Below are 15,099 nucleotides of genomic sequence, written 5' to 3'. Positions count from 1 at the left end.
TAAAATGTGCTTATTCTGTTAGAAAAGGCACTTCTTAATCTAATGCTTGAGAAAGATAATTAGGCAATATCAATTATATATCCCATTTGCATTTTGTACATCCTGTTCTTTATGAAATTCAAGTGTACATAGGATAATTGTGTTTAACCCTATCACTGCAGTGCAGATACAGTCAGTTTGTTTGCATCTTGCAAACAATAGTAACAACAAAGTACAGGAATAGGGTCTCTGTTATCCAGAATGCTCAGGGAAGGGATTATGGATTCATGTAGCTTAATTAAAATCAAGTGCTACTGTTTTATTATTACAGAGAAAAAAAGTTTAAAAATTGTAAAAAAATTAGAATGATTTGCTTATAATGGGCTCTATGTGAGATGGCCTTCCTGTAATTCAGATCTTTCTGGATAACTGGTCTCCAGATGAGAGATTCCATACCTGTGTTCATGTTGGCACGAGGTTTTATGGTTCTTGACAATTTAGTTTAATTAGAAATACATAAGTAAAATATATCTTTCCCTGATGGCTTTAAACGTGAATTCACAATTATAACTGTCTTTTAATGACATACACAAAATAAGAATTAGTTCTGCAATAAACAATTTTTCACCGGGTAATAAGGACTTGGTAGCTGCTTGCATTAACGCAGAACAGTAGCTGAGGTCTTCCATTTATATACCAGACCATTACTTAAAAGAACAAAATTTCTTCTGTTTTTGCCTTGTTTTGTTCTTAAATATTCATGTGATTAATAGGATATTAAAGCTATAGGTTGCAAGGCCACATATAACTTGCAGTTAATGGTATTCTCCTCTGCCAATATTTACTGGCTTTCTGTAGAACACAATCTAACTAGCCTAATTGCAAGCCATCTATGCAGACATGGGGACTGTTTTGTTTTAACCCCTCCTTGAGCACTCTTCCCAGAGACCTGTTGCACTAATTAAGCACTAGCTTGTTTGGTAAAGCTTGCTGTGGGTTTTCAAAGAGTTAGAAAATGCAGAAAATCGTTAGCGGGAGACAAGGGTCCTACTAAGTTTTTTGTGCTTGGGTGACTTAAGCAGGGATTAAAGATTCAGGAGGCTGTCACCTTATAAAAAAGTTAAACTGGTTTAAGCACTTTACATCTTTAGAATTAGCTGTTACTTACCTCAGACGGCCCTTTTGCAGACAGCTGCTTTGTGCTTCTAGCTTTAACCTCTGAGTGATGTCAGGAGCAACCAGACTGCTTGGATACAGTCAATCAATAGCCTGCAATCTGCAATAGAAACACTTTAATTACATATTCTCAGATGAGGATGTCAACAAACATGTTCTAAAAGTACCTTCCTCTGGAGATAAAAGCAGAAGGTTTGCTTTTTTTCTCTAAGATCAAACACAGCAGAGCACACCTTTTACATAATATGATGACAGATATAGCTATTTTAATTATGGTCAGTAGAAGTATATAAGATAGTATTTCTGACATTTAAAAGCAATACTGTAAATGAGCCATGTTCATTCGTAATGCATTACTAATCAGGGAGCAGGTAGTGTATTTCCTATTTTGCTTGTTTAAATTAAACTCATTCCTTGTTTAAAACAAGTGGTGCTTTTGGTCTGTTAAGCCATATCAACCAATAAGCAAGTAGCATTTAGTGGTCTACCATATGAAAGCAAACATCTGGTTCTGTTCTGATATGTTGGTATTATTTACAAAAGCAAACGTTGCATCTGTAATTAAATTAACCCCCCCCCCCCGAAATGAAGTTTCTTAGTTCTATGTTTTATATTGTCCCTGTGTTCCAAAATGATCAAGAGCATAAAATAAATGCAGCAAATCATTACTTTTTAAAGCTTTCACATATAAGGAGCTATGCAGTGTTTTCCCATGATTCCCAGTGTCACCAGTGTCAGTTGACGCAAATCTGACGCAATTGTGGTGAAAAGTCTTGTTGGTTTCATGTTTAGCATTAGAGTGATATGTGCACTGATTATTTAGTGCAGCAATGATTTACACAAGGCGCTGTGGGAACCCTACAGCTACAAGCCTAGTTCAGAGGTGGAGGTAGCTTCAGGGTTCCCACAGCAGCCTGTATCAGCAGGCACAAATGGGCAGGAGGAAGGCAGCAGAGCAGAGTGCAACTGTATGGAAGTGTAAGGAGCGAATATCTGGTTCTCTCAACAGGAGATTTGGCCAGTCAGACTATAAGATCACACCGTCTAGTAAACACTATCAGCATAATGATAGGACCACTAGCTAACCATCACCATGAAATGATATAGCAGCCTGGCTTGTCTAAAAGATCAGTTATATCTAATTCCTCCAACCACTTTTTTCCACCTAACTCACAAAATCTGATCACAATCTTCCTAAAGCTGCTGAGGAAGTTGTATAACCACGAAACGTGTTAAGCCAGGAGGTGAATATGCTCTGACTTGTTTTTAACTGATGAAATAAATATATGTTTTTATTTTTAAGTTTTCCTGTGCTTCGCTTCTCTATAAACTCCTTTTTGCAATTTTGGCCCTATCGGGGGCAGCGTAAAAGCGTGGTAGCACGGAATGACTTACTATAGCAGGCTATCCTGGTGAGTGCTCCCCTCTTTTTCCTCTAGTTTATCCCTAAAGAACAGGTAACACTAGGAAAGGCAGAAGCCCCAAAAGCTGAGGTTAGAAAGCATTACAATTTTAATTAACAAAGACTTTTAAATGCTGCAGAACTACACACTGCAATAACCTGAGGAATTTTTTTTCAAAGAAAACATTTACTTATATAGTATAGAAATTAATAATATCTCAAAACATTTTTATTGTTGGTTATCTTGTCCTTTTAATAAGTTTTTTATCTTCAAATTAATAACAGGCCTTTTTTATATAAAATTATAAAATTGCACAGCAAGAATGAGTTACTTATATCAAAATACATACTAATAAAATAAAATGATACTGTCATGTAGCCTTTGGCCACTTGGCTGTTGTACTACAGATCCTTCCCATAGTATAGTCTGCCTTTTTTAATTTATAGGTAAACACATAATCAGTGTTTGGTAATATGAAATAGATATGTTGTCTAACACCAATCTAGATAGCTGGTACATGTAAATGTGGCTAACACTGGAGTGCGGCATTCAGGAATCCAAGTTTTAATTGAGGGTCATTTAAGTAAAGTGATCACATATGCTTTTTTACATTCAGCAAAGGTACTATATCCACACCATCTGTATGGCGGTCATGTTTACTTTGTACATTGTTCTACATTGTACCTTGTGACCTTTGTATGCAAATTATATAAAACCACTATTCTAGTAAAGATGTGGTCTTTTGAATGGCTCAGATCACCTGGAGCTCAGGGCATATTTCACTTGACACATTTGCAGTCACTGTTGGCAGCATTATTTTGCCAAGAGTTTGTATCTGAATCTACTTGAGCATAGTACCAACCTGGGCTTGCTTGTACAAGTTGCAGTCTGATAACTTTACCCCATATGTAAATATGAGGAACCCTTTAAGAACTGATTCTAGCATACTTAAAGGGTAAGTACTTTGTAAGTATGCTGCTGAAAAATATGCCATTGTACTGTAGCATTACTTCGCTCATGAACAGAATATGAATACAAGAAAACGTTTTAAAGTTAGTAAAATGGTTTAGTCTAATGACTGACATTTGCCTGTTCCCCACAATATATGGGTGGGAAACAGGAGAAAAAACACAAGAAGGTTCACCTGTGACAGGCAGGAGGCATTGCTCAGTTCATACACCTAAGCTAAAGCCCTTCTGTAACGCACCTCACAGAGTGTGTTACGGGTGTAAGTTCTCTAGTGATCAACACAGTTTATGTTTATTTAAAAAAAAAAAAGTAAAAAAAATATGGTACACTAGAAATAAACATAATCTGTATCCCATTTGTTAGATATGTATGTTTATTACTATCATCATTCCTTATTGTGCGATGCAAATTCTGTCATGTAGAAATTCAGACAATATAAGTTATCATGTTGGGTTTCGGGATCTCTTAGAAATAGTTAAACAGCAAACCATGTATACATTGCTGTTCCCATAGGCAAAATCTCCACAGAAATCAAGTACAGGGTTGTCAGGGTGTCTCAGAAAGGGCACTTACCCAGGGACTGAAAGTTCCTTCTGTAATAGACATTTCAACAAGAAGAAATTACTTTAGAATTGCAGTGGCTTGTCAAGCTGTCATTTATTGTACATTAAAAATGTAAAATGTTTGTAATCTTTAATCAAAAACCATTTCCTTCCCAGGACAGAACGTATCTGTCAATCTCGTCACCCCTCTGTTATTTGCATGTTTGTTCTTGTTGTTTATGACATGGCACAGTGTGTGTGGGACTCGCCTAGTAGTTTTAACCGTAGATGTATTTTATCCTGCATGAATTAAAAGGAATCTTCTAATGTAGGCCAATGTTTTTTGTCAATTTGTTTCCTTTGTTCTTTAAAAGAATAAAACAGTTATTCATACATTACCATTGCTGTTTGTTAATATTAACCTACTGGACTGTGAAAGAGGATATTGTGGGTGTTTTTGTTTTTTTTGCCTAAAACATTTTCAGATGAAGAATAATGTGCTGGTTTTTAAAGGCTAATTTGTTTCCGTGACAACAAGTGGCCTGTCACCTAGTTGTGCAAAAATTATCCTTACATTTTATTTTTGGTACAGACTAGATGCTGCAGGATAAGACCTTTGAGCTTTGCTGTCACCTAAAATCTTTTCCAGCAGATTTGTTTGTCCAATAGCTGATAGCTTTTTCACACTGTGAAATGTATTGTAGTTCTGCTTGTAGTGATAATTACACTGGCACAACTGGCATCTTTAACAATTTTTGCCCTGAATTCTATTTTGTTTTTTCTTTACTTCATTGTATGATAATCAACCAAGCAGGAAATCACTTAAATTATATAAATTAATTAAAAGACTTCTTTTAACTCCCGAATGCCTGCTTTAGAAACTACTGAGGCGTGTGAATGCATGTAATACATAAACACACTTGTGTCAGGGCAAACAGGAGATTAAACATTACAACAAGCCCTATAACTTACTGCCTGTGCTTATTATATAATCTTACTATAAACACAAGGAGCAACAGGAGACACAGGCCTTACCTGGCGTACACCTCCTTATGTTGTTCTTTTCAGGGAGCGCTGGATTTTTGATGCGGCACTCCCTGTAAGAGCAGCACACCCCTGTAACTTCCGTTGAAATGTGTGCCCAGGGGCTCAAAGAATGACCCCTCAAATATGCAACCTCTTGAAGACTGAATCTCTGGACTGGTGCTAAGCCTCAGCACATTGCTATGAGGTCCTTTATTTCTTTGGGTTTTGTGCTGGTCTCATACAAGACTTTTATCCAGCTCCCTTTTGTGTTACTGTAATGTTATAACTACACTGAGTTCAAAATCTTTTTAAATGTGACATATTAAGCAAAAAACTCTGGCCTCTCAGCTCATTTCCTTTTTTCAATGAGCTACCATAAATAATGCATGTTATCCAATATACAGTAATATAGCCTCATAGAGCATGAACAAAAAATGTTACGGAGCCAGTCCAGACTAAAGGCTATCCACACTTAGAGGCCATTTTGAGTTTGCTGGGAAAAAATGCAAGTGTCAACATTTCACGAATAAACAAAAAATTATTAGTTTCTATCCCTTGAGCACTACTTTATTTAAGAAAAAAAGCAACAATATTCTTGAAGATACTGTAAAGGGTAACTGGTATGATTAAAAATCCACCAAATATAGTGGGCATTCATTTCATTAGGTTATTTTAACCTGTATTTTTTTTAGATATTACTCAGATATTACCAGTCTCACAGGTGCAAGAGCCACACTGGAGCCACACAGAAGTCAACATTTACCCACAACTGGCTTGTTGCCTTGTGCATGCTCCATAGTGGCTCCTGTAGCGTGACAGTGGTGTGCCCTGTGGTAGGTAAGTTGCTAAACTGTGCAATCAGCTGCATATTACAGTCAACAGCCCACAATTAAGTTGATACTGATTATAATTTACATAATAATAAAACCTAGACTGATACCACATTTATAACACAGTCCATTCTGCAAATAATGGTTTAACTTCAGTCTGTGTTGTAACTCATCTAAAATCTCAGGGCTGTGCTTCAATATAAAGTAAGAGACTAACATAGTAATACCTTTACTGCTCTCTGATGCATGCAAAAGAGCTGCCTTTTAGATGCTAATGTGCACAGTAAACTATTAGCAAAATAAGTTTGTAAATATAGTTAGTAAATGAAAGCAGCACCGAAAAGTTACTTTCTGCTTACTCTGTTGTGGTACATATGGGTTTGTCTGCTGTCTTCCAGCCAAGTAATTCTAGCTCAGCCTTACTTGAAAAAGAGCCAGTTGTCCAGAACCCTTTTGTTATCTTATATCACAATCACAATACTGCAGCCTAATGGTTTTTCACACAAAAACAGGAGGGGTATAAAAATCTAAACAAAATCATATGACTATGGTATGTTTCTACCTTGTTTCCCTAGCCCATAACACAATTATTAGTAATTTGAATGAGAACTCCTATTTTCTGCTACACAGGCAGCCAGATTTCTGTGTCAGGTAGGAATTATTCTCATATGATAAACTAATAAACTAAACGTCAAAAGATTTTTTAGGTATAAAAAAATAACACTTTTTTTTTATACCTAAAAGTGTCCTTTGAAAGTATAGTGCTCTTTTAGTAAACAGTGTGATGAGACTTCAACTACAAGCTACAGTTAAATAAATAAATATTTTATGCTTGCATGTGTTCTTTACATTTAAAGGGAAACTATACCCCTGAACACTGGAATTTATAAAATATACTCTAGACCATTTTAGTATGTGCTGTTGGATAATCCAATATAGAAAAACTGGCATTTTTTGTCATAGGGTTCATTGAAAGTTGCACATTATATTTAATTATGTATCCCGCATACAATATCATTTTAAAAAAAATCATGATAAATAACTTGCTTAAATCATGAAAACACTTCTATAATTATAACATAATAACAAGGGTTAAGAAGTGCAACATTAATGTCACACTATGGGGGGGAAGCATGCGCAAGACCTCTCTGCCAGGCAGATGCATGACCTAAAGCAATAACAGATTTGTGCATGGCTGAATGAGGTGCAGACTAATAGGAATTGACTATTTAAAAACAGAACCATGGCAATGTATGCATCTGGTTAGTATTTTAAACCTCTTTATTTCACAAATAATAACATTCATAGAGGACATACAGACATTTTTAGTGAGATCAGGACACAATGTTTATGTATAATACAGGAAAACATCATGTAAGATCAGGTAAAAGATTGAGATATGATGTTATTTCCATTGATTATTTAATTTATTTGGATAATTGCATGTGTGGTTTGAATAGACAAAGAAAATATAGGAACAATCAGCGCTTTTGTACTTGTGGTATGCAGTATCATTTAAGGTGACTAAAGGTGGCCATAGGGTTATCCAATGGTCAGGTACTGTGGCAGTGGTCCTTTTAGGCAGAATACATTCACTTTGGCTTTCCACCCTCAACCCCAGTCCCAAGGTGCCATACATGCTGGATAAAATCTGCCATACTGACTGACCAAATAGGTACATTTGGTAAGGATTTATAATAACAAACATTTTTATTTCTGTACTGAATAAATTTTTGGTTGCACTACCCACACTGCCATCTCACCTTCATCTTTTACTGGAGACTCTTAAATGTAATCTATTGCAACTACATCTAAGTTATATCTCTGCAGTCTGCAGTGTTCAGGTCACTAGGCTAGTGGATGCTTATCTCACAAATCTTTATTTTTAGATGTGTTGGCTGCTGAGCTACATAAGCCTATTCTGTGCTACTACACATCCACAATCTAGGATCACTAGTGCTAAAATTGTTTCCCTTTTCTAGGTAGACACTGGTTCTGCATCCATATTCTTTTTTAAGATGGATCCAAGAGATTCTGTCCCTGCTTTATATGTATATTGTAGATAAAATACAAAGGGACAATTGGTAAAAAATGTGTAAAAAGACTAGGGCTTATTTACATTTGCAAGCGCAGTTGCTCTCCTGAACTTTTCCCAGTAGTGAGTCGCTTGTTAAACCCCTTTCATTAAAAATGAGCTACTTTCAAATAGTTCTGTATTGGAATATCGTCCGATTTGTGCAATTATGTCCTATTTGCGAAAAAATGCATGCACAGTTGTGGTAATTTTGGCAAATTGGACACAATTTCATCAAGTGCATCGCCCCCCTTTTGACTGTACTGACACTGGAATACTGGGAAATAAAAATGCTGCATTGTGGGAAAAAAACACGATTGCACCAGAAATTGTACTTTGCTCACTTGCAGATGTAAAGGAGCCCTATCTTTTAAATGGGAGTACACTTGAAGAGATACTGACACCAGAAATTAAACCTTTTTCACATCTATCATAACATTGTGTTTGCATGATATTTATCATTTTGCCATTTGCCCAATGCTTTTACATTACCTATCTGGTGCCCTTTGTTTCTCTATGTGCAGCAGGAGGCCATTAGCATTAGAAGCTATAACTGACAGGCTGAGAAGGGACAGTCAGGTTAGCAAAACAGTCAGGTTTAGGAACTTCAAGGTTTAGGAACTTCAAGTAACAATTACTTACAAAAGCAGCCCTGTCAGCAAAAAAATCATCAACATGTCCTATAGGTAACTTTTAATGAACATTCATTTTTTGAAGAATAGTTTTTTAGTGTCAATCCTCTTGGAGACTTCTAGTATGTTTACTAAGTAGAGTGGGATATTTTAGAGGGATATTTTAGTCTCTATATAATGCCTTGTCAGTTATAACTGTACAAGCTTACAGCATGTTATATTTGTGCTGTCAAATGTATAATATTATAATGAATTAATTATACGGCTGAAATGTTTTATAAATCATGCATGGTTAAACCTTGCTTTATTACAAATGTTTCTTGATAAAGCACCATTAAATATCACAAATTAGAATGTTTATAACAGTTGTGTAGACTAAAGGAGTACTGCTCAGAAGGTCTGAATATTTTACCCCATCGAAAGTATATCTTGAGACCCCAAGGCTGATGCCACACATAGCGTATGGTGCATATTTTCGGCAAGCCGAAAAATGCTTGCCAAGCATTTTCTCCATACGCTTTATTATCTCACTACCTTTGCCTGCACCTGAATGAATTAAATGCGCTCGGGTGCAGGCACATGTAGCCGATATCCGCCAAAAATGCGTTACATGTGGCATTAGCCCAAAGGTATCCCAAGAACCTGTGTAGGTGACTCAACAATTTATTTTGTCATTTGTACATATACAGGTATGGGAACTGTTAACTGGAAACCCAATATACGGAAAGCTCCAAATTACGGGAGACTATTTTACTCAAATAAGTAACATTTGTACAAATGGTTTCCTTTTTCTCTGTAATAATGAAACAGTATCTTGTACGTGATCCCAACAGAGATATAATTAATCTTATTGGAGGCAACCCAATCCTATTGGGTTTATTTAATGTTTAAATTATTTTTTAAGGTATGGAGATCCAAATTACAAAAAGATCCCTTATCCTTAAAACCCAAGCTCCTGAGCATTCTGGATAACAGGTCATATACCTGTATATAAATCTGAATGAGAATACATAATAGACCAAGGGGTAGAGATATAAAAGATCAAATTGTTCAATCCATAAAAATCCATTTGATCATTTTAATTTTTTTTCTCTATTTATGAAAACCTTCCTGACAGGATATTTTTAATGAATTGACACATTTGTGATAGGTGATAGATATGTGACCTTATCTGGAATTCCTTCCAGTGGAATGAATGATCAGCAGTAAATCATTAAGGTAGATTGGCAGGGTGAAGACAAGCAGATCCTGTGCCTGTCAGTGCATACACATACAAGGGGTGCATATACATATGCCAGCAGATAAAACAATCCATGTGTCATAAGACTAAGGGGCATATTTATTATGCTGTGTAAAAAATTAGCCACACATCGCCAGGCTTCGCCATGTAAAAACTGGCGTAAGATCAACGCAATTTACTTTATGAGTTTTTTCTTCTGCCGGAACTTACGTAAAATAATGATGTAAAATCTGGCTTTTGGACGGCAGTCTTCTCCATTTATTTTACACAGCTTTTTACGCCGTTTTTTCTGCGAATTCATTTTATACAGCATAATAAATATGCCCCTTAATGCGATACTAGTGATAGTGAAATTAATTATTGTAGTATTACTTTTAAAGACCCCATGGAGCCTCATGTATTCTTTTTTAACAGCCCCTTAACCAACACCCAAGCCCACTGGTACCTGCTGCATTCAACAATATATTATCTATTATAAACAATATGATTTTCAGTACAGTTTCATCTGGGCTAGAGGCTTTCTAGGCTTTCTCTAAATGTAAAATTACTACCAAAATTAGATTTCCCAATTTAATGAATGTGAGTACACAAAGTTTTAACTATCATTTATTTCACTGTTCTAATTTCGCCACCCAGTGAGCCAAATATCCTGTTTGCCAAATGTACAGAATTAAAACTGTTTAAAATTTGTGGTATAATATAAAAGTAGTTTCAGAGTCTTTCAGTAGCCAAAAAGGGCAATAAATGTGAAGGACTGCATGTGTCCTGTAAACCTCCAGCTGGGCATCAGTGACAAGTTTTTGAAATTCAGTGTGGCCTATTTAGAAAAATTCTAATTTGTGATTTTTTTTCACATTATTAAGCAATCAAGTTTTTGAGATTCAGGTTTTTTTAATTAATAAGCACACATCCAAGTTTTTTCCAATTAATTAAAACTAACCAAACTCGATCTTATGCTTATTGATTAAAAAACCTGAATCTTAAAAACCTGATTGCTTATAAACATGACAAAAAGTTTGCATTCTACAACAACATTTTATGTAAATAAGCCACTTCCTACTGGCTATGTTCATAATTCTACCAATACAGTGATAAACAACACTTACCATTTATTTATCTGTATTTTTATTTCTATAGCTGTAACATGTGAGTTAGACACTCAAGAGACAGTCAAGCAGTGAAAAGGGACATTTTTAAACTTTGACCTTGCTAATTTATTAGACATAAACAGGAGGTGATTAGTCAACATTTTAAATTTCTTCTATATAAGTATAAATAGACAAACAATGCATTTCACAGGCTGTTCAAACCAAGCACAATGTTCAGTTGTAGCAAAGCTGGCACATAAATGGCAATCAATACTTGAAGATCTGTGCCTAACAAGCAGTTAATGCTGTAACACCAAATCAATATGATCAATACAACTAAACAGCAGATTAAGATGCTAACACGTTTACCTTTTATGTTCTGTTATGGGTCATCTAGGTTCTGCTATTGGAAATCTAAAGGGATATAGTTAGATTCTGGATTATTGATTTTAGGATTTACCATAGCCCTATGTCTTTGTTAGGCTTTTCCCGTTGGTTGTCAAATAAACTATAAGCACTCGTATGTCACCATGACAGAATGAATAGAAGTTTGCAAAGTTCTTGTAAAATCTTAATTCAGCATAAGATTGGTGTCAAGCTTGCCTTGTGTTCTGCCTCTAATGCGCTCTGCTACCTGTCTGTGCTACCATCTTTACCAGGATTTAGCCTGCAGATTAGGACCTTAAACTGTCATAAATCTCTTTTCCAACATGTTTGGCTGCTGGAGTTGCTCAGAAGCATCCCAGATATAAATAGGATCTTAGTACACAAGGTGCTGCTTCAAGGAGAATCACAGTGTTTTGAGTCAGCTTTTAGTGCCCGTTGTATATTCATTGCTCCATTCCTGGTTCTATGTCTATGCATGCAGGTGGCTGTTGTGTATACGTAAGGTAGAACTTTAGCTCGCATAGCAAAATGAACTATTGCATGCAAGAATTCTATGATGTGCACCAGGCTGCTGCTAACAACTGCTGCATGCAGCCTCCTGATTATTGCACGTATATTGAAGATAGTCAGAGCTACAGCAGTTCTGAGGCTCAGGTCCTACACAACAATAACATATATATGGAACAGGCCTGGGCGGTGAATCAACCTTATACCTGTAGTTACCCTGGAAACATGTTTAAAAGCGAGTACTCTGAAATGGACATGGCCCTGAATCAGTACAGCCAACCCGAGTATTTCACTGAAGAAAAAACTACTTTTCCACAAAGGCAGTCTCCGATGTACTCGCAGAAAAAAGGTAGGGGCAATTTTATACCGGGCTTCTTTCTTTTTTTCTATAATTTCGAAGAGCAGTTACCTTTGTGCATGTGCATTCACCTCCAGCGCTGTATAAGGTCGGAAAAGTTGCAGGTTTTTAATACACATTTTTATTTTTAAGCTTGTTTCTAATCAACCCAAAGCCGTGATCCAGGTTGCTAGGAGATTAAATGTTTTCTTCCTCCAGGCAATGGGAATTTTATACTTTTTATTTTTATCTTGCATTCTGTTTTCTTCTTATTTGTAGGGTACCCCCACCCCATGTAATTAGGCATCCTTTATAATAACCCTGCAAGGATGTGCTTTGTGCCATGCCGGAGTACAGTCCCATTGTTTTCTAGCTGTTTATCTTGCCTTTCTTTGTTTGTGAAATCTGTAGCCACGACCTGCAGATTTGGGCACCGTATCAGCATGAAAAGGGACATAATTTCTTGTCTTCAAATAAAGCAAGGTTCAGTTATTGGCAGTGAGCAGCAGCCTGTCCTTATCTATGTACAGACAACATTGATGGCAGCTAATCTTCAGCCTGTTGCATTTATTTGAGATTAACCCTGATATTACAGTAGTACAGCACAATCTAACTAGCTACATTGCAGTAATGCAGGCTATTTCTTATACTTCATTTACCAGTTAGAATTGTACTTTAACTTTTTACTGCAAGCATTGTTTTGATTTGGCATGACGCTCCCCTTCCTGCTGCTATCTTCAGTCAAAAATGTTCATTATACCATTCCTACCTATATGGTTTTTTTTAGCAGCAACAGGTACTTTGTGCATTCTCTTATTTCGCTTCAGGGATTTGTGGCACATCAGTAGAGTATAAATAGTGTCCGTGACTCACAAACTGAGCTGATTGTACAGTTTAATATATAATATACTCATAGACCAGGCTGTGGCTTTATTTATTAGAGACTGGGGTGCCCACAGATTTCACCTAAAAGTTCTCTAGAAAGCCTATAGAATTGAATGGGGCAGAATTATTTTGCTGTGAATTTTGTGGTGAGTTGTCTGTGTCCATAGATAGATATGCCCCTGATTTTATTATCCATTTATTTTCATTAATATATGTTTTCTATGATTTTATTTTCTCGATTCATTGTTTTACACCACTGTGCATAGCATTTTTAACTATTAAACAATTTATTTTTTGTACTGTAACAACAATTCTATATATATGATATAGGGGCTATGTTTTTTCTTTTACATTTAGCTTTAAATGTAGTTGTATATATATATATATATTCTATACATTTTTCCTATTTTTGTAATTTATATTTTTCATCAGCTTAGCCAAAGCCACTAATTAATAGTTCCTTTTTCACATATTGCCTAATAAGATTTGATAGAAATGTTTTTTTTTTCAACTTGTTTTAAAAAATATGAATACAATTTTATTATTTAACTACTTAACATTAAATGTATATTAGTAAGTGTAAATTCGTGGCATCTGATAATTTATCTTTGCATTTGTATATTATTTTTTACCTTGCCTCCTAGGTTCAAGGATACAACAAGTTTTTTACCAAGATATATTTTTTAAACGCCTGTTTATTGAATTTTCTATAAAATTCAATTAACCCTAGGACAGAAGGTTCCACAAAGGACATGCTTGGGCTTATTGATCAAAATTGATTTGAATTTAATGAAGACTCTATAACAACTCATTAAATACAATTAAGAAAAAGAACAGGTGTCCCATTTCAACCTTTATTATTGAAGCTGTGTCTTACACTCAGAAAATGTAATACTGATTGTTTGAATGTAATGGCTAGACAGTTCAATATGTTTCCAGTAAGAACTGAACTGTTCTTCTGTTAGGTGAAAATATAGTTTAATGTAAAATTAGATATCTTATTTACTGGATACTACCATATTTATTCACAATTTCAGAAGAAATTTATCTTAATTTTGTATTCCCTTTTCTCCTGTTATAAAGCAAGGTTTTCACTTTTTCTACCTATCATACAGCATTGGAAGTAGCCATGATCAAGTCTTTAACATGTTGAATGCTCACATTTGTCATCCATAATATACACAGCGGCATGGGTTGCCATGTCCTCCTTTAATTACTGGCATTATGACATACTTAAAGCAGGGCTTCCAAAGCTCTAGCACAATTCTTTATATTTCATTTTCTTCAAATGGTCAGCAGATAAAGGTATGAGGTTGCCAACCTGCATAGCAGCATAAAATGTAATCCTAACTTGCAAAGATTTTACTTTTATTGGCTATTGATGATGAACTAGTAATAGCAAGAAGATACTAGTTCTCATTTACTAAACTTATGCAGAGTGCAAAATATTGGGGTAAGCTGCCTTGTTCTCTACTTATGATGCAGCGTTCATAATACAGGGTAACTAGAATATTCAGTGCTCTATTCCTAAAAAAAGTTACTGGTAATACCATACTTTCTTTATGAATTTTAAACATTCTAGCACCTAATTCACTGCTAAAATTCTGAAGCTATAGAGTAGGTGATACCTTTTATTGGCTAACTGAGTAGATTAAAAAATGCAAGCTTTCGAGACTACTTATACCATGTCTAAAGCAGGGACCTGAGGAGTCGCAAAAGTTAGCATTTTTTAATCTACTCAGCCAATAAAAGGTATCACCGACTTTATATCTTCTGGTTTTGTTCTATGGCTAACACGGTGCAACACTCTGCTGCTAAAATGATATCAGAAAGAAGGTTTCCAATACAAAATCCATTAGTTTAACCGTTGATTGTTGGTTTAGTTTGTATTGTCTGCTCTGTATCCTTAGACCTTCTTCATCACTCTGTTCTATAGATTTATCTGCTTTTGTTTATTGGACAGTATTTTATTGAATTCACGTAGCATTGTGATTTGTGTTTTAAAGTATAAGGCCTTGACACTG

General features: G+C 35.5%; 1 protein-coding gene across 9 annotated transcripts in view; it reads left to right on the top strand.

Annotated features, from left to right (window-relative positions):
- The window catches only part of thrb (thyroid hormone receptor, beta), a 245,918-nt gene that overhangs the window by 202,445 nt on the left and 28,374 nt on the right, over positions 1 to 15,099 (top strand). The window contains exon 1 of one of the 9 annotated variants that reach the window (XM_012964865.3): positions 11,594 to 12,202. Coding sequence (XP_012820319.1) covers positions 11,875 to 12,202 — 328 coding nt within the window. The 5' untranslated portion in view covers positions 11,594 to 11,874. 9 annotated transcript variants of the gene reach the window in all.

Source organism: Xenopus tropicalis, chromosome 6, assembly GCF_000004195.4.
Source record: "Xenopus tropicalis strain Nigerian chromosome 6, UCB_Xtro_10.0, whole genome shotgun sequence".
Classification (NCBI taxonomy): domain Eukaryota; kingdom Metazoa; phylum Chordata; class Amphibia; order Anura; family Pipidae; genus Xenopus; species Xenopus tropicalis.
This window is presented reverse-complemented; position numbering and strand designations above follow the sequence as displayed.